This window comes from Colletotrichum fructicola, assembly GCF_000319635.2.
Source record: "Colletotrichum fructicola Nara gc5 chromosome Unknown KSG_Nara_v1_contig04, whole genome shotgun sequence".
Taxonomy (NCBI): domain Eukaryota; kingdom Fungi; phylum Ascomycota; class Sordariomycetes; order Glomerellales; family Glomerellaceae; genus Colletotrichum; species Colletotrichum fructicola.
The window spans coordinates 3,078,524-3,103,829 of NW_027094054.1; the positions used below are offsets into that span (position 1 = coordinate 3,078,524).

General features: G+C 54.6%; 3 protein-coding genes across 3 annotated transcripts; all 3 read left to right on the forward strand.

The window, feature by feature from the left end:
- Positions 1 to 4,494: 4,494 nt before the first annotated feature.
- On the forward strand, positions 4,495 to 6,637 carry meu26 (Meiotic expression up-regulated protein 26; the record flags this gene model as incomplete). Its single annotated transcript, XM_032025011.1, has 4 exons — positions 4,495 to 4,517; positions 4,577 to 4,929; positions 4,980 to 6,238; positions 6,293 to 6,637. 4 exons carry the CDS (start codon positions 4,495 to 4,497, stop codon positions 6,635 to 6,637), a joined length of 1,980 nt encoding a protein of 659 aa, XP_031878382.1.
- Positions 6,638 to 16,492: 9,855 nt separating this feature from the next.
- PHF20 (PHD finger protein 20) lies at positions 16,493 to 18,211 on the forward strand (the record flags this gene model as incomplete). The annotated part of the gene is made up of 2 exons (XM_032025009.2): positions 16,493 to 17,979; positions 18,028 to 18,211. The coding sequence occupies 2 exons, from the start codon at positions 16,493 to 16,495 to the stop codon at positions 18,209 to 18,211; spliced, it is 1,671 nt and encodes a 556-aa protein (XP_031878384.2).
- A 3,382-nt stretch (positions 18,212 to 21,593) lies between these two features.
- LEU1 (3-isopropylmalate dehydrogenase) lies at positions 21,594 to 22,938 on the forward strand (the record flags this gene model as incomplete). Its single annotated transcript, XM_032025007.1, has 5 exons — positions 21,594 to 21,644; positions 21,711 to 21,731; positions 21,790 to 21,861; positions 21,928 to 22,648; positions 22,703 to 22,938. 5 exons carry the CDS (start codon positions 21,594 to 21,596, stop codon positions 22,936 to 22,938), a joined length of 1,101 nt encoding a protein of 366 aa, XP_031878365.1.
- Between the last annotated feature and the right edge of the window lie 2,368 nt (positions 22,939 to 25,306).

The following is a 25,306-nucleotide window of genomic DNA, read 5'->3' on the forward strand; positions in this document are numbered from 1 at the left end:
ACAAGGCGGCTTGCGGTATGACTACAGCGGCAGCACACCCTGGAAGGTCAGACAGGAGACGCCAACATGACGGGCTGTAAGGCACGCACAACGCAACCCACACCACTCGCGCGACGATGCCACCACTACGGCGTACCTGGCGAGGTACAGCCAGGTACTTCCTGCAGTAAGGTACGTTGGGCGGTGCAAAGAACATCGACTGCGTAGCATCTGCAGGAACCTTGTGGCACCAAGACACGACAGACGGTGCATCCAACGACACCCACCCACCCACACACCCGCGACTCCCTGATCTGCCCCCTGCAGATGCTTACCTCAGCGACAAATCAGAATGCGCCGCCAGCCAGCTCAAAGTCAACTTCAAACGTGCCTGCTCCGTGCCACGAGCACCACCATCTCCCGCCCACCAACGACGTCGACCGCGGCCGGCCCCATCATTGCGCGCCATATACCCTCCATCACTATGATATTTGACCATTTTTTATTCTCTGGCGTTCGGCCTCTGGCTCAGACGATACGATGCACCATCAGCGACCAAAGTACTCCCATAGCGGTTGGGGTTGGTTCTGGTTCTGGTTCTGGTTCAGGTGCTGCTCCTGAAGTCGCGCCCCCCCTCCCATCATCTCTCCGCCTTCTCTCATCTCCCGTCCATCGCTTCCGTCTCCCGTCACCACCTCTCATCTGGAAAGCCTGCATGGTCTGGTCTCTCCTCTCCGCCATCGCACGGTTTTCTGCGCACCGTCGTGTCGGCTTGCTGGAGACACGATGCCTGTCGCGTGGACACTTGGGCATCCTGCCAGTCGTTCTCGGCTCGTGCTGCTTCTGCTGCTCGCTGGCTAAACTAACCTCAGAACATTGCTCACCGGAACCCATCTTTTCACACCATGTCCGGTCAGCATCGAACCCACTCATTATCCCGGCCAGACAGGGCAAAAGATTCCAATTCTTCGATGCATCGCTTCAGGTTCCCAACAAGGTCCCCAATCGACTGGCCTGGAAACTGGACCTGGACCTGGACCTGGAACTACTTCGTCTGACCCCCTCATCCACATGGTCCCGAGGCTCTAGCCTCTGTCGCTAGCCTCTCCCTCCTCTCGGCAACACTCCGCCCATGATTCCCCTGCAGCTCCGGAACGATGCCAGACGACCCAGAGTTGATGGGCCTGGAGAGACGAACAGACTGTCGTCCACTCACATTCATTCACAGCAGACCCTTCCTCGCTCACCTTCATCCACACTCACACAATTTCTCCGATCTCCAGCTGTGCTCGCTCCTGTCCTGCACTTGCTTCTTTCTGCATACTGCGGCCACCTAGCCTACCTCACATTAAGCTACGCCAAGCTACCTGACCTCGAGCTAATCACCTGTCAAGTTCAAGCAACAAGCAAACAGACTTCAGCTCCCCATCAGCTGCCGCTGCCAATCCGCATCTGTTATCTGATTACTGACGTACGGTGCATCGACAATAACCTAAGCCGCCTAGCTACATGGACGCACATCTGTGCTGCTTTATGCCTGTTCTTCCGGTGCTCGTTATTGGCACAACGGCCGAACAGGAAAAAGAAGCCCGAGGGCGGATCTGCTGGAAAGGATAGGATTCCAGGTTCATCATGTGGGGAACCAGGGATCTGACAAAACAGGCACAGGAGACATCCCTGCTCCGCTGTCGCTGCCAAAACAAGAGCCCGACGTCAGGATTCTCTTGCCAAACACTCTCGTTCGTGATCTTCGTACCCGAAGCCTGATTGGCCCTGGGGACTCGTGGGTACGCCGTACCTTAACACTCGACTCAAAAAATCTCGACGTCTCTACCTCCCCAGGGACGGTGCCATGTACCTTGACGCAGCACCTGCATCCACACCAGCTGCTACACAGACATTGCCCGAGGCCCCTCCCCATGGCCCCCATGCCCCATTGGCCTGGGACGGGTACTGGGACTGCGGCGGATTTACCTTGCAGACGTGCCGTACTCGGCCTACTGACACTCCAGACAAGTCGTATCGTATCATTTCGATACTTGACTGAGGTTCGTCCGTGAACCCTGGCTCTTGCTTGGTTTCCGCCGCGAAAGAGTTGGAACGCAAAACCTGCCCGCACGAAGAGACGAGAGGGAAGGGGGAAACAATAGCACACGACCAGACCAGCAACAACAACAAAACACCCCCCCATCACGACACGCCAGGCCAGTCGCCTTGGTTTCGGCTCCGGCGCCCACTTCGATACCCATTTCCCAGCTCTCTCGCTTTCTAACCACAGTCGCAGTTGCCGGCCGTCGGCCGCAGGTGACTAACCATGACCCGTCCCCGATGCCTCACTTCTACCTCCCCGATGGGCCCCAAGTCACCCTTCGCTGACCTTCCGCTCTGGAGCCATATCGCCACATGTGGGCGTATGGGATGAGACAAGCCACCTCCTCGGGAACTATTTCCTTCGGATCGCTAGGGTCCTCGCCAAATCTCAGCCCTGATGGCCCTGGTCGGAGACCACCGAAAGGGCCCTTACATAGCACAGCACTCATCATACGTCAAGTGCGGCTATCGACGATACAGGGCGATAGAGTGGGTGTGGCTCGTCCGTCCAAGTATGGTCCTGTATTTCGTCACTTCGAATTTCTTTGCTACAAACCCACACCTGCACCGCCGCTGCCATAGTAGACTGCTCAGAAAAAATATGGCGAGTGAACGGGGACGGGGAGGGGGGCTAAAAGGTCTAGAAGGGGGAGGGTGTCTCTGACAAGGTATGCCAGGTGTATCCGTATGGAAAAGAAGTGTGGATGGATGAGCTCCAGAGCCAAGTGACTTTCTCAGGTGCAAGTTGCACTCCGTTCGGAAAGGTACTCCCTCTTTTTACCTTCTGCCCTTTTCCCTCCATCCCATCCTTTTCTTGTCTCTGACTGGTTGAGCGGTTAATCTTTTCATGGGTTGTCGTTGCTCTCAAGTCTCCCAGTCCTTCACTCCCCTACCCCCTCCTTCTATGGGCTCTCAGTCCCTCGGACTCCCCACACCACCATCAGCCCTTCCTCCTCTCAGTCCCTCTTACCATGATACTCTCTGGTCTATCCGGACTCTCTCTCGCTTTCTCTCGCTCAAGTGACAATTACCCATCACGCCAATTGACGGCCCCGAGTTCGTGCCATGTACTGCCCTACCTCTCAATCTACCTGGCCTTAGTTTATGAACACACACATCCATGAGCTGGGTATAGCCTTGTCGGCGCCTTAGATCCTTGTCCCCCGTCTTCCAAAAACAGCTGGCGGTAGGCCTGTCCCTGGTTCATCGGCATCTCACTCCCACACATCCACATCGACGAACAGATGTTACCTTGTCCACCACCAAAAGTCTACCCCCTGCCAGTCCTGTCCTCTTGGTGAGCCCGGCCAAGCTCTTTCTCGCACGCCTGCCTCTGCCCCCAAGTTCACAGACAGGAAGAGGTTTGTATCAGGGAATCCGGCTTAGCTCCAACCGACGTTCCGAACCTGACCGTGCAGACCTATTGGTCTGTCCATGGATGATGCTTCTTTTTCCACACTACTTCTTTTATACCTCCAGGATCCTCTGCACCGCCCCTCGTTTTGCCTTCTTTTTGCTCTCCTTTTGCGTCCCACTTACCAAGGCCTCACTGCCCATGATTCCCATTGCTAGTCACTCCTTTTTCGAGCCTTGTTACCTATAATATTTTTTTTCCTTTTCGAGGGGGGCTACTACCTCTTCGCATCTATAGTACCTACTCTCCGGGAGCTGGCTCTCTTCATCCTGCCAGGAACCTGGACGGCTAGCCAGCTAACGCGCTCTCATCCTCATCCTCAACGCACATTGAAGCATTCAAACGAGTTGCTGGTGACCGCCGCAAACTCACGACGCTCCTTAGACTGCTCACTCGCCTTTGAGGAATTACTCGCATACATACATATATACCCAAATACCGATCACACACCAACCAGCACTTACTCATCACACATACACACACCCACAGACAAGTCTAGTTGAGGACGGGAATCCCTACCGTCAACAACAACCACTAGCCTCATCGCGAGGACCCGCTGTCCCTAACGCTCATCGCCATCCACCCGCGTGCGAGGAAGAGTCCGGAAAGGAAACCAAGGGGACGGAACAGAAAGAGAGAGGAGCCTAGAAGGGAAGGAGACGAAGAAGAAAATCTACGCGTTCTGAACGGATCCCAACAAACAACCACTCAGTGGCCATTCCATTACTCGCCCGGTCCGGAGATTATTTTGTGTCTCTCCGCCCAGCTTGGCCACTGCGCCAGATTTCTTCCAAGTAAGTTCCATGGAAGCCCTCTTTCGGCCTGTCGGATCGCGCTCGTCGATACGTGGGCAGTGTGGACCCCCCCCCACGACTGCCGTCAGATACAACTACCACCCTTGGTAGTCCCTCGTCCGAGGATCAATGCTAACAACCCACCGTCCCCCGTTCAGCATCAACCCGATAATTGATTAACCGCACGCTCCCTTGTCTTGTTCCTGTCTAAGCACCATGGACTCTGGTCAGGCACAGCTGTAGGCCCCATCCCGTCCCTGCATGCCTCCGACATACATGACTTACAAGTACAATTTAGTCGGCAACAAATACACACACCTTCCTTCACCTTCAACCCCAACAACAAGTTCAGAAGAGACGTCCCGCCACGCACAACGCCCATCATCAACATGAACGGTAATGATATGCCCGTCAAACAAGAGGGCGTGGGAGCACCCGCTGGAGTATGGACGACCCCGACGTCTCAAGGCATGCGGCCCAGGCCTGCGACCATCCACGAGGGCTTCTCTTACAGTATGAGCGACGACTACGGCACACTCCCATCGTGGGATTCATCGCCTCTTCCCATGCAGCAGACCCCCAGCGACGCCATGTCCCGTCCCGTCTCGGTCCATCAACAAGACTTCTATCCCGTCACCACAATGGAGAACAGTGAGTCGGTCCATCAGAGGTTGACCCCTCTCGTGCTAATGATGATGCAGCCTGGCAACAGAAGCCATGTGAAGACAACTTTGAGTTCCATGGTTTGGACACGGAGATGATTGGACAGGCTTACACAACCGACGAGGCCATTCCCGTCCTCGACTTGAGATACGGACAGCAGACAGACAGCGAGTTCAACTTCGACTGCGGTCCCAACCCGAGACGCATGTCAGGATCTTCGTTCACCATGTCGACATCAGGCGCCCTCTCAGACATGCCGTCGTACGAGGACTTTTCCGCCGCTCTATCGGAGGCGCCATCATTCAGCTCAGACTATCCGCCGCCGTCTAACCGCAACTCATTGATGTCGTCGACTCAATTGTCGCCCGTAGCGTCCCCACGAATGACGCCTCAAAGCCGATCTGAACTTGTCAGGACCCAGAGCCGCGGCCGAGCCTCCCCGTCACCCCGACCGGGCATGCGATCTGCCCCGTACAGCGTTGAGCGAGGAACTACCAAGAGATGGTCGACTGGATCATACGGAACCCAGCAGAACCGTCGCCAAACCCCGTTCGTCTTCCACCCCGGCCACGACGCCTTCGGTGCCCATCAGCGCATGTCCTCCAGACACTCGTCGCCGACGATCCAGCACAACCAGGTCCCTCTGAACTTCACCAACCTGCAAGCAGCCCAACAGCACCCGTTCATGATGGCCGGCCCGCCGCAGTTTCAGAGAAACAGCATGAACAGCATGCTTCTCCCGTCTCAATTGCCATCAAACGGATTCCCGCACCCGGACGCTCATCACTTCGAGGCGCCGCCGCCACTGCTGTCTCACGGGCTCTTCCGCATGCTCCAGAGCAACGCCGATCCGCACTCCCTTCATAGCCACTACACCGACCTGTCTGACCCGCCCGACTTGTACGCCTCCCTTCACGAGGAGCAGGTCCCGCCGCCCCCGGAGGACATGAACCCATCCGACCCTGATCTCGTCCCCCACGAGCAGGAGCTGAGATTCGAGGGCGACCTGTACACGCCCAGATGGGTTCGTGGCCACGGCAACAAGCGTGAGGGATGGTGCGGCATCTGCAAGCCCGGCCGCTGGCTGGTGCTCAAGAACTCTGCCTTCTGGTACGACAAGTCATTCACCCACGGCATCTCCGCAGCCACGGGCAACCCGTTCCAGGAGCCGCAAGAAACCAGGCGGATGGACGGCAACCCCGACGTGTGGGAGGGACTCTGCGGCAGCTGCAACGACTGGATTGCGTTGGTGAGCAGCAAGAAGAAGGGTACTACATGGTTCAGACACGCATACAAGGTATTTTCGTTCGCATCCTTTCCCGTCAAGACCTGTTAACTAATTCGTATCTAGTGCCACACTCATCCCAAGATCAAGGACGCCCCCAAGCGTCGTCGTGAGAGCAGCCACAACCGCAACCTGGCAGCGTCGCAAATGGCCAAGCCAAAGGTTGAACCTGGACAGGCTCCCCCGATGCCTCAGCAGACGCCCATCACGCCGCAGTCAGCCGCCTCGGTCACGAGCACGCCGACGCCCGCGCAGATGCAACAGCAGCACCAGCACCAGCAACACCAGCACCAGCACCAGCAGCAACACCTTCAACAGGTGCCGCCGATGCCCCAGATGAGCCAAGGCCAGATGCAAGCCCAACAACGGGGCATCATCAACCCGCTCGAAGGCATGCCAGGCATGATCTAGTCTGCTCTGGTGTCTGTTGCTTCCTGATCTTGAGATGATTTTGTGTGTGTTTCGCGAACCTCCAAAAAATACACGACTGATACCACCTTATTCCTGTTTCAGAGTTTTCCTTTGTTGTCTCGACTTTTACCCCCTCTCTCGCCGCAGAGCGCGCGCACTGTGGTAACAAAAACCCCTTTTTCCTTATCTCCCCACGAAACAACGTCGTCACGAGAAAAAGTAACGTCTCAAACCCTTTTTCTTTTGCTCAGCGGTTTCTATCTCTCTATCCTCTTTCTTTCCTAACCCTCACGAAATCGAAACGCTTTTCTTCAACGAAACTCTCAAATCTTATAGACTACTGGGCATGGGAAAAAATACCTTTCGGGAGGAACACGGGAAATGCTGGGGGCTCTCTCTCTCTCTGTGTGTGTGTGACACCTTTGTTTGTATGTGGAGGAACAAGAGGAGGACCAGGGAAAGTTTCATGCCGCGATGGGCCCAAGAAGAAAGAGAAAGAGAATGTCATGACGATTCAACCATCATCATCCATCACACACTCAACACAGAAAGAAAAATCTACTTACCTCTTCCCATCGAAACAACCAACCTTGGAAATACCTCTTTTCCCCCCTTCCCTTTTTCCTTCGACCACGTCTGTTCCTGAATTTCATGCGACTTTATGCCCCGATAAGAGGAGGAATACCAACCACCAGATCACACCATTTCTACGTACTCGCCACATCAAACACCACCACACACCCACGCCGCGACGCAGTGCAGGAAGAAAAATAATGGCCAGAGTCTCAACCCAGTTTTTGTCAACGCTTCATTTTTCGAACCAAACCAAACCGTTGGAAGAGGAAACGCGGGGTCCCCAGTTTTTTGTCCAGTGCTTGGTGTGACTTTTTTTTTCTGCTTTTCAGTTACTTATGCTTCAGTTCAGTTCAGTCCTTTCCATCATCCCCCTTTGATCTTTTCGATTCTTTGCTTCCCCCCCAACTTTCCTCTTCCACACCCTAATCGTAGATAGCTAAATCTCTGCCGGGTTTCTTCCCTTTTTTTTTTTTTTTTTTTGGATTCTTGTATCTGATCTTCTTTTTCTTTTTGTCACCTATTTTTTTTGTTTGAGGAGGACATACCATATGATATCAAGGGGAGGAAAAGGTGGAATTCGGGAAAGGCACACTTTTCTTTTTTTCGGTTTTCTCTCTTCCAAGAGAGAGAATTAGGGAAATCAAAAGTTCTTTGGGCTGGAAATATCACGCTGGCGAATCTGGGACGGTAGGCCGGGCGGGTAGATGGGATTGTTGGGCAAAATGGGCTTTTGGAGGGAACACCCCCAGTCAAGTCAGTCAAAGAAGTCCTCTGGGACGAATGACGATGACGATGGTGGGGAAAAACTGTGTTTACGTGTTTGGCAAGAACCCGCGGGCAGTAGTAGGTAGTTAGATTTTCTTTTGCACTTTTAACCGCAGAATGAGGAACACACGGTCATTTCAGACAGACTTCCCGCTTGGTGGTGGACGTTTGTGATAATCTACGCTTTTGGACAGTTCTCAGACCATATTCCCAAAATGTCATGACCGTTTTCGAAAAGGATACTTTGCTGCTGCTGCTGCCACACGTGCACTGTTATAGCGAGAGGTTCGATATAGGAGCCACTTGACGTAGGCCTCCCGCACACACGCTGACGAGGCCGTGCCACATTCCGTGGACGGGTGGACCAGAGAACACAGGAGGAAGAGGATCACACACGGGAGGAGCAGTCGTAGGCGGGCGGCACGCAGTCCGCGGTCCCATCACGAGCTATGACTCCCCTTTCCCTCTCTTCGCTCGACTGGACTGAACGCAGCAAACCCCCCGCTCTTAGTCCGCGCGTGCTAAACAACCCCCAACCATCCTGGACGTGAATCGCGATGATGTGTGGGCGCCCGGGTTGTGGTCGAAGGCGTGGGAGAAGCACATGGAAGGAAAAAGGGGGGACCACCACCCCTCTTTGCGAGTGTGGGCTGGCTGGGAACGGCGTGGCTCGTTCAGGGGTACATAGGATGCACATATTGATGGGTTAGCTAGGGTTCGAGAGAGGACGTGATGTTGGGCTTTGACTGGCTCGTGGCGTCCGTCGTAGTGACATGCGTAAAGTGTTCGGAGTGGGCAATGGCAGTTCTCGCGGGATCCGGGGACAAGGATGGGAGACCGGGGCGAGAGGGGGAGGGAAAAGGGCCGGGTTGTGATGACGAGGAGCTGGGCAAGGCGGAGGGCCCTTCCTCCCCCTCCACCCCGATATGGCCGATGTGAAGATCGGTGGAGATGTTGGTTGGCCGAGAATGTGGGCACGGCTTGGGAGTCGGGGACCCCTTCTCTTTAGGATGTTCTGTCCCCGAAAAGGGTATGGTTCAGGAACGGGCATCTGCCGACGGGGGTTGAAGCCACGATGTTGAGCGTCCTCTCAAGGATCCAAAGGGGGGCGTAGACGGACATGCCTCTCATGCGGGCAGAAAAGGACGCGGCAGGTAGTGGGCGGCAGGCCTGTCATCGCCGGGAAATAGATAGAGCCAGGGGTAAACGAGGACATCGGACCAGGAACCAAACGAAACTAATGGAGCCAAGCCAGGAACCCGGCCTGCCCGGTGAGGATGGGAGGTTAATACTTCGTAGACGACGACGAGGACGGGGTTCGGCAAGTAGGAGTTGCGCGGAGGATAGTCAGATACAGGTCTTGTTCGCTTCGGTTACCCGTCGCCGAAGCGCAAGGCATGACGCACGGCAGTGGTACCTCAGCACCATGTGGGTGCCTTTCTGAGGTGTTTTCTTCTTCTCCTCTTTCAAAGGTGGTCCAGCTGGGCGCTTGGATGTTTTGGGCTTTTGAATTCATGGGAGAGGTGTTGCGCGTCTGTGGTCCTGTAAAAGGGCTTCCGACATGATCGACATGGACCTCGATATGCGCCCACGGAAACACAACGGCGGCAGCTTGTCTGCGAAAGTTGGGTTGACGGCGGTTAATGCGACTGACTCTCTGGACGAGTTTGGACGATCGGGGTAGGCCGTCCAGCAGCGTGACAAGAGTGGTCAAGTCAAGAATGCCATATGTTGGGCTGCAACAGCGTTTCGACGGCGGCATGGTACCTGGCTGGGGATGCGGGCGGGCGGCCGGGCGAAAGCTCGGCGTCGGAGACCCAGGCCGGCTACCCCTCTCGCCGGAGGAGGCCGTCCACGCCATCCCGGGTTCACCCAAGAATAACACTCAAACCTTTACCACGCGCCTGTCGCTTTCTTTTACGGTTGTTTCGATTCGACGGGTATCCCGGAAGAAGATCTTTTGGGCAAGACCAGAGAGCACTTTTTTTTCCCCCTCTCTTAGCGGCGTGTGCCACGAGTAGAACAAAAGGCATCGGGGGCGTGTGCAATCTCCCAAATTCATGCGTCTCGACTGGGTGACCCCGCCAATATGTATCCGGGGGCGGCCACCGCAGAGGCCGTCTCTCCCTTTGCGGCAGGCCGCCATGATACGCAGACGATCGTGCTTATTCTTGCCCTACGGCGGAGTACTGCATGGACCGGGGACGGCCTCGGTTCCAAGTTTGTGGTTCTGATGGCCCTCATCCTTCTCCATCCCCATCATGCCCACATGTTGCGCGAGTTGAGGTCGTATCCGGATTCTGGCAAGCGCCAGGGAATTGGGAAGGACGGGATATGCCAGACACGCGAAAAAAGGGGTCTTACTGTTCACAGACGCAAACGACTGGCAACAGAGTTGGGACTGGCCTCACGCCCTGGTCCTGGGCGGAAACTCAGCATTGCCACCGAGGTCTTGGGCGATGCTGCGGCGTCTCGGGCGGACATGGAATTTTGCGAAAGTGGTGAGAAGTCAATTCGGGCGTACGCGGTAGAGTACCATGTGTGTAATGAGTTTTTGGTACTTTTCAGTTGCACAGAGACAATGGGAGCCGCTCGTGGGCCACCAAATGGCATGTTGCTGCAACCACTTAAACCCCCTTGCAGCCGCAGCATCAGAAACGACTTGTTCGACGCCAGACGAGCCAATCGAGCCAATCGTGAGCTGGGGACACACGTGCTTGCAAGACGCCGGTTGGGGACTCTGCAGGTGTCGCCGATTGATCTCCGCCAGTCGATCTTTGGCCGACAGGACCTCTTGCAGCAGGCTATTTCAGCCCCTGAAGTTGACAGCAACCCGTCATTGAAGCCGGTTTCCGCTTCTTGATTGGAGTGAGCTGAAAAAACACTGCATCTGTGGCGTTTTGATTGTTCAACAGCATGTCTTCACCGGCATTATTGGAATTATTCCGAAATGACAACCATCGTTGGCATCCGTATCTAAGCGTATGGGTGCAGACGGGGGGCTGAAAGGGACCCTGTTGGAGGCCGCAGAAGCGGCGAAGCAGTTGCCAAAATAGGGAATCGGTCTGCTGGGAGTAAGTTCAAGAGCAGTTTTGCCCCTCACTAGTTGCTGACGGTGCAGATATCATCTGCATCCTTCAGTCATTGTTAGCCTTGACGTACGACTATTCAGACCATGTCGTCCGATCAAAGTGAGCCGCAGTCAAATGGACTATCAGCCGCGCTGGGAATTCGTTTGGTATTAAAGCTTTCTCGGCAGCGGAAGAGGCCTTATCGGTAAGCTTCGCAAGGAGGGTTCGTCTGATGGTATGCCAGGAGGTGAATCGGTCTGCTTGCCTGAGATGCATTTTGATGCACCGCAAATCCCTCTGAGCCGCATGCTTATTGACAACCTTGATGTTTAGGCGTCTGGGAAACGATGGTGGCGTTTACCAAGGCAGTGAATAAAGGCTGCCCTGCCCACACAGATTGGCTGGAAACGTAGAAGCAGTCTCCTCAGCCATGGAAACAAACGTTGAAAGTTAGAAAAGCCACAACTAAGCTGTCCTAGGTAACAAGAGCCCTACGAACAATGCCAGACTCTGCCGCGGGCATTTGACGCATCAAGGCTGTTGAGTGCATAGTTCATCGTCTCCGGAAATCGCAGCGGGTGGCCTGTGTCAGGACAAGATTCGTATCAGGAAATGCGCTCACTGTCCACTTTGGTTTCCGAGCCGTCGGGATTATTTCCGAGAAAACTGGCGAGGCGCCGTGCGTGATTGATCTGCCGCTCGGCTCGAAACTTGAGAGGAAACAAGTGTTGACTTGGATGACGAGGTCTTGGCAGTGTCGTGAATTGGCGAGACTGAGACAACATCGTAGCTGCTGGCGTCTGCACCCGCAGACCCATCCAACCATGCGAACATGTCGTGCAGTCAACGCCGTCAATCTGCAATGGCGAGAGAGCCGCAGCCTCTGCCGGGCATCCAAGGGGCTTGACCGAAACAGGGCGACAGGAAGGGCTGCCAACCTCGAGCGCCGACTGTATGATGTCTGTTGCGGGACACGGGCTTGTGTGAGGAGCCAAGGGACCATTGCCTCGTCACCAAACGGCTCAGACATGTTTCTTGACAACGCATAATTGGTCTCTTGGGTTCTCGCCGAACCCCCGATATCGAAGGGAATGTCAAAGTTCAGCTACTGGATAAATGGTGCGCTGCTGGCTTCACGAAGACCCGCCGATATCAGCCCTTGAATAGGTAGTCGATAAGTGTCTTGGTCTGTCCCTGGCCAGCGCTCCATTCGGCAGTCGGTTGTCGTCCATTGACCGTCTGAAACTCCAGACGAAGCGAAGGGAAGTGGGAGACGAGACGGAGGCGAGGCTCGTGATTCCGGGCAGAGGCGTCGGCAACCGACTGATTTACGGGTGATTGATCTGCTTTCCCGTCATTTGTGTCTGTTGGAGAGACAACCGATCGATCTGGAGTTGGAAGATCCTAACGTCGATTCCACGAGGTTTCAGTGCACTAAAGCACGACCCCTTGCCAGACTCAGCTGCAGGCTGTTGAAGCTGGCCTCGAAACAGTGGGGATCTCCCGGCGGCTTACTTTGCCTTATTCATCTTGGTGAGGGCGAGGATGCCCGAGAGGGTAACAGATTGGTGAGCAAAGGTGGCATCACCACCATGGTATCAGCTGGCATCATGGCCCAATGGCGGGGGAGTGACACGGCAGCTCGAACGAGTTCCAGTCCAGTCCAGTCCAGAGCTACATAGTGCTAGCCCTCTGCTCCCCTATCTCCTTGGCGCACACATGCACACATGCCTTGCGATCCGGTGCGTTGCGGGAGAAGCACCAACGAGGCTAGTCTGCTGGTAGCGCAGCGCCGCGTTGACTCACACCTGCCGCTTACATGCTTCGGGACTTGGTGGCAGCCAGTCGAAAGTCTTGTCGGACGGGTTGCCGGGTTGTCTCTGAAGGATGTGGAATGGATGGATGGACCGGTGATGATGGCAAGCAGGTAGTTGACTGCGGGAGATGTTCGTGATGGAGAATCCAGAGGAGCTGGTGTTTCACTGGCAGGGCTGCAGTGGCACCTATTTGCAAGAGCCTGCCGTCATTCACTATCGCTTCAGCCCAAACGACGTGCATCTAAGGTAGAAGGTGCGCTGTCGAATCCGTCATGTCATGGCCCTGCAGGCACAGGCACGGTTGAAGCCAACCAAGAACGAGTGGCCTCTGGCAGCTGCCACTTGCAGCACTTGCAGTTGTCATCGCCAGTGGCCGCTGCACATCTGCAGTGAGTGAGTGGCTGCTCGCCCGGCCTGGTGTCGCATGCCTAGACATTCCTACCGTACATGGATTCACGGCGTACCTTAGTCGGGCTTGGTGCTGTGAAGCCGTCCCTTTTGCTCTGGTGTCCCTGTCCTCGGACAAGACTCTCCAATACTTCTCCCTGCTCAACTTTCCCCGCCTTACATAGTCCATTGCAGCAACGCTGAAAGATGATGCTGCGTTTGGATAAGTACCTTGCATGGCTCTGCCTAAGATCCTTTCCGCCATCACATTAGGATATTTCGCTTGCTCCGTAGCCGAGCCGTTGCAACCAGCAACCACCTAAGCAACTCGAGTAGGGCCCTGACTAATGAGAAACGGTCCTGAACCTGAGGCAACTGGTCTTCCGTGGCTTCCATGAATTGGTTTGGTTGTGTGTGGGCTTCCAGTGGCCTTCCAGGCTGGAATATCGGTCTCCAAAGGGAACACCTCTGAGTGCATGTGGAAGGGATATGCCGAATCAGAACAAATCAGGTCGACATCATGCCAGGGCATACTCGTTTCGTTAGACGACAGCTGCTGATTTGCATATTTCAGGCGCAGATAACCTCGAGCACCGAGACAAGTTCATGCCACGCAGGAACATCCTTGGAGCAACCCTTTCTTCAGCCCCTAGAGTTTATCGCATCCCACCATCGGCTGGGCTCTATCGCAATAGCCTCAGCAGTAACAAACGGTACCTTGGTGTTAGCCGCTGTCCTGGCCAGGTATGTATCTCAACACGAGGTTCCCGCCCAACCATCCATATTGCGCCATTGCAGGACATTGGACTGCATGAGGATGATGTGCGCATGGAGCGTTCCAACGTTCCTCTCCGCATCCGATACCTGCGGTGCCATGTGTAGGTTGGTTGGTCTTGGTCTTGTGCGCAGATAGCAGTAGCTCGGACGACCAAGACGCCATGTTCAGCGCCATCCGGGCCAGTCGAAGCTTACTTTGGGCCCATCATCCCGTGTTTGCCAAACCTTGAAACCCTGGAATACCTGAACAAGCGCTGGCGCCGCCCGAAGGAGAAACCAGCTGGACATCCTGCCACCGCAAAGCAGCCACGGCAGCATCTGTGCGAGAAACGGCTCGCTGGATCTGGCATCCATCTGAACACTGCTGGCCGTCAGTGCACCCGCGCCGGCCCAGCGATCAGAGCAGCCTGACCTCACGTTGCCCGGATGCTCGAGACACTAAACACCATCTTGGACCCTTCCAACCTCCCTGCTGCTGGGCCTGACACGTTTTAGTCTTGTCAACGTCAGTACTCTGTAGAGGAGACATACAACACAGACGGAGGGAGTTGTCAAAGTGTTCTGGACTCAAAGAAGCCGACGCATGTGGCTTTTGACAAGGCACCGGGAGCCGAGAGAAACGTCAGGTCGTTTTCTTTAATTGAAGTGTCCATTTAGCACCGCTGGCACCCAGGGGACCCCTAGCAGGACGGGGGATGAAGACGCCTGTTTCCGCGCTCTGCCTTGAATTACCAGCGCTCCCGTCACGCAGCCTGCGCTGTGCTCTGCTGGACAGTGCTGTCTTCCGCCAATGAAGACATCGTTCTCGATGGATACGTACTCTGACGGCCCTTAACTCGAGGTACATTGATGCATCCCGAGTGCCAAAATTTTTAGCAACCTCCAACGAGTCTACAACGAGGGAAGACCGTCTCTGCCTAGCTTAATATCTACGTACCAGCGTCAGCGTACCAGCAGTGCAGTGCTACTCTCCCATGCTGCAGGTACTTCGATGACTAGTAGGTTGTTGGACAGTCACATACTGCGGTGCTGCTGCTGCTGCTGCTGCTACCTTGCTTTACCTTACCTGACCACTATTTCTCTTGACTGGTATCTCGTTTTCCCATTCCCCTTCCACGGTTAACGATTGGCTCCCGGACGCTCCTTTCCTCTCTCCTCTTCCTCTCGTGCCGCCTCCTCTGCAACCTACCCTCTGTTGGAAGCGCTCACTGAAGGACAAGGCTCTGCTCTGCTCTGCTTTGCTGTCTTACGATCCTGACGACTAGATCTTCATCTGCTTCTGTAACCCGTCTTCTGCTGGTACGCTTGCTCCGTCTCCCTCCGTCTCCTGACCGCATCTCACGGTCCTCCCTACGCAACGTTTCCCTTCTGCACCTCCCAACCCCCCGGCCTTGGATCCTAGGCAACTCTCTTGCTCACTCGGACATTCAACCTCCAGTGTAATGCTATTCTCATGAATCTACGGCCCCACGAGCTTCTTTAATGATCAATGATATACGAGCCTGAAGCCGCCCCCGCCTGACACGCTCCGTCGGCCCCGTACGCCCCCCGTGCACGAGCCCAGACTTCGAAAGCCCTGCGCCTGCCTCTCCGTCACTCCGACAAGGCCATTGTTTCTTGGTTCTGACATTTCGACCTGCAGAGATTACGTCTGCACCATCGAAACTCGACAATTCCGTTTGCACAGGTGGTTCTGTCATGTCCGAGTTAGGGTTGTGTGAAGTACAGTAGAATTGCTATGAGTGGGGATCAGCTGGCTTCCAGGCAAGATTTCTACCTACCAATCCACCCCCGTTCACGTTGGTCTTCTGCCTTCCACCAGGCCGCAGGATGATCAACAGGGCCGCACTCCTGCCTCAAAACACTTTTGCTAACTCGACATTGTCTTGTGCAGCTTTGGAAACCCAAACGCTCAGCCGCCCACGCCCAAACAGACCCCAACCTCCGCCGTTTTCCCGAGTCCCGTCTTCGAAACCCCAAAGCAACGACAAGGCCACTTCGACGACGCTGGCGGCTGGACTCCTCGTTTCGCAGAGGAATACTCCGTTTTCAACACCACTCCCGGCAACCTGAGAGGCTCCCAAACCCCCTTTGCCGAGTTTTCCTCCGCTTCGACCTCATATCCCCCTTCGACCGGCCTGAAAAGACCCCTGTCTGCCGAGAGCCTCGCTGCTCAGATAGCATCCCATGCTAATCACCTCTCGCCCAACCCGAGCTTACCTCTGCCGCCGGTTGATATCTCTCAACGTCTGAATTCTTCCCACAAAACCTCGACCGAACAGCAGCACGGAATTCCCAGCCAGAAAGACGGACCAGCCAGCCTGAACCCGGCTTCACAAGGAGCGCCGAAGCAGGCGGGAGACAGAGAGGGAGCTGCGGATCTGAACGGGCAAACGGCCACTCCTCCGCCGTCTTCACACAAGGGTGGGCGGAAACTTGCGCCGAAGCTCCGGGCAGACAATATGCAAAATGATCATGGCTACGGCCAGCCAGACTTTTCCGGGACCCCACAGCAGAATATGGCGGCGGCGTTTGTAACTGCCACCGACATGTTTGGCTATCCCATGTCGGCGCCGGCAACGGCTCCCAACAGCTTCTGGGACCCCGGCGCCGACATGTCGGCAATGGACATTGATTTCTCTTTTGGTCCTAATGTTTTCCAGCCAACCCATCGTCACATGCCGTCGTTTGACGCTTCACAAATGTTCCAGGAAACAACCCCCCTTCCGCCGGCAAATAGTCAAGAAAATACTCAGCCCGTCAAGCGAAGCCGGCCCCTGGCTCCCAAGCCCCCTGCGTCTAACGTCCAGTCCAGCTCAGCGGATATTTCCATGGCTTCGTTCACGACGTCGGCGGAGGATCCTTTTGGAATTGTTAGCCCCGGCGCCGGTGTGGATCCGGGCCTGCTTTTCAGCCGACCGTCATCTTCGAATATGGAGACCAATATCCCCGTGACACAAGGGTCCGCACAATATGCTTTGGCAGCGGCTGCGGAAACTCAATCAAGAGCACCAATGCACGGCGGAGACATACGCCGTTCCCTCAGTTCCAGGGAGTTGGCACCCAGTAGAATGCCAGACCACATGTTGGGAAGCTCGCCATCCAAGTCCCAGGGACGCCCCAACGGGCTTCAACGAAGCGTTAGTGAGAACCGTGGCCGTCGTAAGGCGCTGCCGACGCTGGCTCCCGCCATCCAGCCCAGACCTGTGGTCAACAATGGTCCGGCCGTAGGACCTAGTCGGCCTCTGAGTCGGCCTTCAGGCAGAATATCACCTCTGAAGCAGCAGCACTCGCGGCTATCAAGCCTGACGTCAATCCCTGAATCGAGCCCCCGTACCCGGACGTCCGTCAAGTTCACAATTGACTCGAAAGGCAGAGCCCGAGCTGAGACTACCGTCGTTGTTGATGGTGCCGGATCCAATGGCGCACAGAGGAAGCCCGTCACCAGGGAAATGCCGCGCAGAGAAAAGAGCTGGGACTCTGAGGACGATGCTTCTTCAACAGATGACGAGCCCATCATCATTCCCAGCCGGAACACCTCCTTTGCTCTCCCTGATCCTCGCAAGCCTACTTCGTCTTCCATGTTCCATTCATCTCGCAGAAGCGTGAGCGAACACAGCTCAAGCAGTCATGGTGCATCAACTTCACAACACGACGCCGAGAGCGAAGCAGAGACAGTGATGAATGATAACCACGGGAAAGGCGGCGATGCCGCAAGCGAACTGCGCAAGTTGATTGAGAGCCGCCAGAAGCGAGGTCCCCAGGTCCTCGGCAGCCAGCGGTCCAACCGTTTTGCCTCTGGCAGCTTTGTTGGGAATTTCCAAGGAGGTCTAATGTCGCCCGGCGCCCTGACCGAGGCCAGCTTGCCTTCGCCCACAAAAGCCACCTACAGTGTGCGCTGCGTTTGCAGGAATAACGCTAACAGGCCAGGAGAGTACATGGTCCAATGGTAAGTCTGATGAATGTTATGGTGATCGACTTGGCTGACCATTCTCAGCGAATCCTGCGAGATGTGGCTTCACGGCCCTTGCATCAACATTTCGCGGAGGACCCTTCCGAGTGTATATGTCTGTGCCTTCTGCTCCAACACCCCCAACATGCGCGGTGGACGGCATCGCGGTAATGGTCCAGTGCTGGGCCCGTCAGGGGCGAGCCCGCTAAAGCACAAATCGTTCCGGTAGCTCGTTGCCCAGTCGAGCTTTCACTGTAATATTTCAGGCTTCCGACGCTGCAATAATGTCTTTGCCAAAGGAAAGAAAAAGTTTAGAAAGAGAACCCGGGGCAATCCGCCATCAAGTCATCCTGGACGTTGATGAGTACATATGATACCCGAGAGTGTACACACTTGCGATTTAATGAACAATACGAGGCTATGCATCCTGTACGTTGATGTCCAAAGTGTTTCCTGGCTGCGAGGCCTAGCATTCGTTTAAAAACGTGATTGTATATGCCTGGCTGTGATACGCTCCTGCGAGCTTCACCGCAGAAGTGCAGAATGTCCCGCACAGCCTGTAGGTCGTGCATCCACGGCGTGTATATATTACTTCTACATAGGCATGTATCTATCGATTCAACAGTGGGACGAAAACCTTGGTTGGCATTCAACTAGTCGAGTCGAAAGCTTGAGCGGCAACGTCTGGTAGTCCCGAACATTCCTCCGTTTGCTGTTCTATTATCCATATTCTTGCTGGCGCCATCTTAAGCTCTTGCGGTTTTCTGCACTTCTATTGTCATGAGCGTATTCGTACCGCAGCGTCATTGTATTCCGTCGAGTGCCATCCGTTTTTGGTGGGAGGCGGGGTTCAGGGTGTGAGTTCTGGTTGAACTGGGATACAAAACTAGCGCACTACTGTGAGACTATATCTTTACTGCCGCCGAGACGATCTCGAAGATGTTGGATCTGTTGTTGAAGCGTGAGGAAAGGGTTGATCTTGCTCAACTTATATCCGGGCAGCAAGTGCCGCCGCTGACCTCGCCGAGTACGTCGGTCATCCAGACGGGAAGGTCGTGGGTGAAAGTATAAGAGGAATGGATGGACGTGGCAGGTTGCAAACGCACGACAGAATCCGTCAGTTCTTTCCCCATTTCTTTTGGTTTTGGAATGTGTCTGTCAGGAGACGTCGCAGACAGGTGCCCCAAGCCGTGGAATGGCGATTGGTAACAAGATGAATGTTGAAGCATAGGCGCCTCGTTCATGCATAACTTCTCCGTGTGTATTGTGCCTGAATATGGAGGGGATACCAGGAGTGGAAGAAAGGGAAACGTCTGCGGGCAGATCAAGATGTAGATTGAGGGCATTATGCTGTCGTCGAAAACCTGACCGCCGAGGATTTGTACAGCCCATATCGAACAATGGTTACGACAGCATGGCGGATTGCGTGGCGATTCAGACTTCAGGCGGGCTTGTTATGGAAGTTTTATACGTAAATCGAGTCCTGCGACTAGCCTGGAAAGATTCCCGACGAATTTTCTCTTTGAAAGAACGCGAGACTCCACAGAGGGCATGAGACGGGAGCGTTCAAGAGGAAAATGCCATCGACACTGGGTACTCAATCATAATGTATATGTCTTGTTTTTCGAGATACGAGATACGTAATAGCCTATATATATACCTCACATATGTGTCGAATGTTAAGAAATTGACGATTCGGCAATGATTTCTCCTCTTCTCCTTAGCAGTCATATACCGTAGACACCATTATCGTGTGAATTTGCGATCTGGCTGGCGTTGCGAGTTTCTCCTTTGCTATACCATGTTACTCCGCCGTTATTGTTCTTGCTTTTCTTCCTGTATCGCTGGCCTTGTTGTATTGCATAATTGCTTCGGGTGCGTTCTTCCACTCAGCGTTTCGAAGGCTATTGCATTGTATACGACTGTTACGTTGAGGTCTTAAACAGGTCCTGTGGCCCACAAGTTGTCTCGCTACAAGGGAAGGGATTCTGTTGCGGCCCATTGCGTAAAGAGAGATAGAGCTCGGGGAGATACACCATTCATATAGCCGGAGAGATGCAAGAGGGGCGATTGGGACTCGTCCCAGGCCGACTCCGATGCTATATGGAAGCTGTCGATGAGTCGCTCAAGCAAGGGTTCCTTTACATACGGTCTAAACACGCACAAGGTTTTCTATATGAGATGAGACGGACGTTGCGGCGCATTTTCTCTGTTTGATAATACATCTGGGTGGTGAGATGTGTGCCTCTTCTTGATGGAATATTAAAGCAACAGTTTCATAGCATTTGGATGAGTCGGTCTTGGCGATCAAGTCCTCGGTGTCACCGGCTGGTGTTGTCCCCAGCACGTATGCGATCCTGTGGCGTTCCGTCGCTTACAGCCTTGTCTCGGCCCTGGTCCTCACCTTCGCTACCCGTCCTGAGAGTATTCCTTCGTTGTGTAGATTTAGTGAGCGAGCGGCGCCTAAGTGCTGCCTTGTTCATGATGCCACGCCAAACTATGACGTTGTGCAGCCTTTGATACTTACCATCAAGCAAGCATCGCATTGACACCCTCCGATTTGTGGTGTGAAACGGCAGCAAACACAGACAAACAGCACGTTTATATGTCACACTAAAGAACCGTCTATGTAACAACTGGCAAGGCTAGAGATACGCGTCGGTATATATAAGAGCGAGCTTCCCATCTTTGAGAGAGATGCCCAAGATGAGAGGCGACCGAGAAGAATACTTTGGTTGGCGAGCTGCATCGAAAACCCAGCCGCGTAGTACATCGAGTACACGCACGTTGAACTACGTTACTCGGCCTAATGAAGTTGAAGTATCTCACCGAATACGACTTGTTGCTTCTGAATACCCTAATACTGGCGATGAAGAACGGAGGCGATTGTCAACGATGGTTTACTCCCGTCTTAGACGCTGTATCAACGGCAACCACACGCGGAGTACTCCAGTATCTTGTTCAACCAGACAAGCAGCCAACCCAGATGCATAAGTGTTGGACATTGAGTCTACTGGATTGATTGGCCTTACCATTGCAAGTTTCCTTTTTAATACTGGCACCTTGACCTGGGAATGTAGTTGGGGTGGGAAAGCCGCAGAACGACCTTGCCTCGGAAAAGCCGGTGTGTCCACCGGCACGGCACCAATGCCGGCAATGCGAGTGACACCACTCGGCCTGCATCTTCCCGAGCGAGATATACGAAAGGGGAGGATCGTCGCCGGAGAGACGACCGGAAGGGGGAAGAAGACTGGGGCGCCGGGACGAACCGGCGCCGACGGAAGCCGAACGACGACGCTGTGCAGCTCCGTGGGGTGCTGGGTGAGTGCGGGGCGCAGGCTCCAGGGCAGTTTCCAGGGCGAACCTCAGTGAAGCTACGGCTCCGACTTCGGAAGGCGGGGTTGGAACTGGGCCTAACTTTTTCAATCTTGTGCGGGATGCGGGGCAAACAGCTCACCTGTTCGCCGGAACGGACTCATTTCCTTCGTACCTGACTTGCTGCTCAATCTGCTCCTTTCCTTCTTCACATCTGCTTCAATTGCAACCTGATACCCCCTCCGTTTTCCTTCAATCCCCTTCAACACCCCCTCCTACTTTCAACAACAGACAAGATGGCGACGCACAACATTGTGGTGTTTGCTGGTGACCACTGCGGTCCCGAGGTGAGCTCGCGCAACGGAGAAGCTTCGGCTTGGCGGGGGAACGTAGCTGACGAAACTCTGTTCTAGGTTGTCGCTGAGGCTGTCAAGGTATGCCTCACAAACGGACCGACGCGTCGCGCATCGCGAGACTGACCAATTCCCGCAGGTCCTCAAGACAATCGAGTCCGGTAGCCCCTCCGCCGGCAAGTTCAACCTCCAGGACCACCTCCTGGGTGGTGTAAGTCTCCTCCGGTCCCGCCCGCTGCTCAATCCCACAACGGCACTCTAACCACCCGCCCGTCAGGCCTCCATCGACGCCACCGGCTCCCCCCTCACCGACGAGGCCCTCGCCGCCGCCAACTCCGCCGACGCCGTCCTCCTCGGCGCCATCGGCGGCCCGAAATGGGGCACCGGCGCCGTCCGCCCCGAGCAGGGTCTCCTGAGGCTCCGCAAGGAGATGGGTACCTACGGTAACCTGCGCCCCTGCAGCTTCGCCTCCGAGGCCCTCGTCGACTTCTCCCCCCTCAAGGCCGACGTCTGCCGTGGCACCGACATGGTCATCGTCCGCGAGCTGACGGGCGGCATCTACTTTGGCGAGCGCAAGGAGGACACCGGCGACGGCAAGGCCTGGGACTCGGAGCCCTACTCCCGCGAGGAGGTCGAGCGCATCGGCCGCCTGGCCGGCTTCCTCGCCATCGCCCGCGGCGAGAAGACCGTCTGGAGCTTGGACAAGGCCAACGTCCTGGCCACCAGCCGTCTGTGGCGCAAGGTCATCACCGAGCTCTTCGAGAAGGAGTTCCCCCAGCTCAAGATCGAGCACCAGCTCATCGACTCCGCCGCCATGATCCTCGTCAAGAACCCCCGCGCCCTGAACGGTGTTGTCGTCACGAGCAACCTGTTCGGTGACATCATCTCCGACGAGGCCAGTGTTATCCCCGGCAGCATCGGTCTGCTCCCCAGTGCCAGCTTGAGCGGCATCCCTGATGGCAAGGGCAAGTGCAACGGCATCTACGAGCCCATCCACGGTAAGCCTCTCCGGTCATCCCTCTCCGGTTGAAGCGTGCTAATTCAATTGACAGGCTCTGCCCCCGATATCTCCGGCCAGGGCGTCGTCAACCCCATCGGCACCATCCTCTCCGTCGCCATGATGCTCCGCTACTCCCTCAACCTGCCCAAGGAGGCCCAGGCCGTCGAGGACGCCGTCAAGGCCGTCATCGACAACGGTCTGCGCACGAAGGACCTCGGCGGCAGCGCCGGCACCAAGGAGGTCGGTGACGCCATCGTCGCCGAGCTGGCCAAGATTCTCAAGGCATAAAGTGTTTGCGGGCGTAGCATTGGGAAGGAACCATTTGATGAGTGAATGATGTTTTGGCTGATTTGCGAACTGGAAAAAAACGGGAATACGGAAAAGCAAGATTAGCTTGGCGTGCGGAGGGTTGTATAGCTCGCCACGTACTGCGAGATGGCTGAGATAGTGAAAAGGCTCAGTTGAACATGTTCTGAGGCTTATTGTGACCAACACATATGGGTTTATGACTGACGAATATTCAGCGGCTCTACTTATGTTTTGAAATCACGACGGCCAGAATAAGACAAAGCGTTCTGGCTTGGACATCCCCTCAAGAGAGATTGGTACTCCACGTGTGTATCTTTGCCGCCTTGACTCTCAGTTATCCGTCTTTCGACTCTGGGCTGGGGAACCAAAGCGAAGAGCCCATAGCTGGAAAATCCATGCTCTCACCTATGTCCTCGTAAGCTTTTGGGACAGCTGCTTGCTTGAGCAGTGGGTCATGTGTTACTTGTTGGTCGTTGTGGAGCAATTTCTCCGACGTTCCCTGTTCACGAGACCCAAAGGCTATATGGCCATTATTGAATGCGCAGGAAAGAGCATATACATTAGGAACTTGACTGACACAGATGTTCCCATGTTTGATGTGAGACGTGCTGTCTTCGGAATGCAAGCTCATCATTCCTCCGTATGAGGTGTTTAACAAAACGTATCCAAAACCTGGCATTAAAGACCTACTTCAGCAACTCCACATCGCAGGCGGCCTCCCGTTAGAATCGTCAACCAACCCTCAACAATTTGCTCGTAGTTCTTGACGTAAAAGATCATATACTTTGTTGGATCTGATGGTAGGAATGTAGAGGAATAACAGCCAGTCATTGTCATGTTAGGAGAATCCCCCATTTGCGCGAGCCGCTGTTGCAAGAGTAGCTTCCTCGGCCGGAGGTATTGCTTTCGAATAGACAAAAGACGAAAATGACTAGTAATGAGCTGAATAGGACGCAGGATAAAGAACGCAATCAGCACCACGCCTCGATGATTATGAAGGCCAGAGAACCCCACCTGAGCCTGCCTACCTGTATTTCGGGCAATAAGAAAGAATAAAGATATAAGCCAGATCGCCGATTGGTTTGTTCTTCCTGTTCCTGGTCCTCTACGTATGTTTTATACTAATATTGGTGGTCAGATTTGGCTCTGTCTAGCGGACCGCGCTGGCTTTTCTGACTTTCTCATCTACGTCTACGTAAAGGAGCTTCCCGTATTATATAACACCGCAATGATCAAAAATTATTGGTAGCAAAGAGTGCTCCACGTGTCGTACCATAAGTTTCTACACCATCATGCCGAGGTACGAAAGGCAGATGCTGCAACTTCATCACTTCAATCTTGTACCCAGGCATGTTGTTCTGGTAAGTGTGAGCAACAAACACCGTGTACCTCCCCTAGTCATAACTTTCTTCGGAGTATTCAGGTTGTGTAAATAGTAAACGGCCGAGGTTTCATAGAAGCGAAGCTCGTGACTTGGGTACTTTGTTCACTCAATGCAATTGGTTGGCGTGCACGACACGTGCCAGTGATAGCTGAGAATGAGAGCGTGGCTGCGATTCTGGAGAGGATTCCGCCGTTAAATCTTTCAATTAAATATGAGGCTCATCCGCGTCGTCGACCCCGTCATCTGAGACAACTTTCGGCGACGCCGGTCATCCGATCCACTTTTCCCGAACTTCTCCGGAGCATCGCCGGTCGGATTGCGGGTTAGATTTGCGGCCTCATGAACACTCCCCACTGCAACATCATGGAGTATTCACTGGAAATAGTGTTTAGAGACATCCATGATACACGATTATACTGAATCCTCGCGCCTGTTAACACGCACGTCCAGCTTGGTGGATCGCTCAAAGGAGCGCAAGCCCACAGGCCGAATCCTGGACGAGACCAAAAGTTCCCGTGAGCCTTGAAATCCATCATCCCCTGAAGTTTGTACGCCAAAGTAAGCGCGACATGGCGACATTGGCTCCGCGACGCAGAGTGATCTGCATTAGCTGCCAAGGCCGTGCACATGGGGATGCCTCCGAGACCCGCCAAACACGCAAACATTTAGACTCTGGGATACGGATCCCGTTGCGACGCTGTTCTGACTCTGGTGGAAGGACACGAACTTATGGGGCACGTCACATCTTGAGGCCTAGAACAGGTTGATTCCTTGTGGATCTTCTGAACATCTCTCATGAGGTATCTCTCGTCAGACAACAGCCCTAACAACATTCGGCTCGTGTCTCCATGCCATGTCCAGGCCAATGAGAGCACTTGTTATCACCGTATTGGTGTTGCCTACACTGTTGATACTGTAAACCTACCCTGAAGTATAGGTAAACCTAGTGAGGGTCTCCAACAA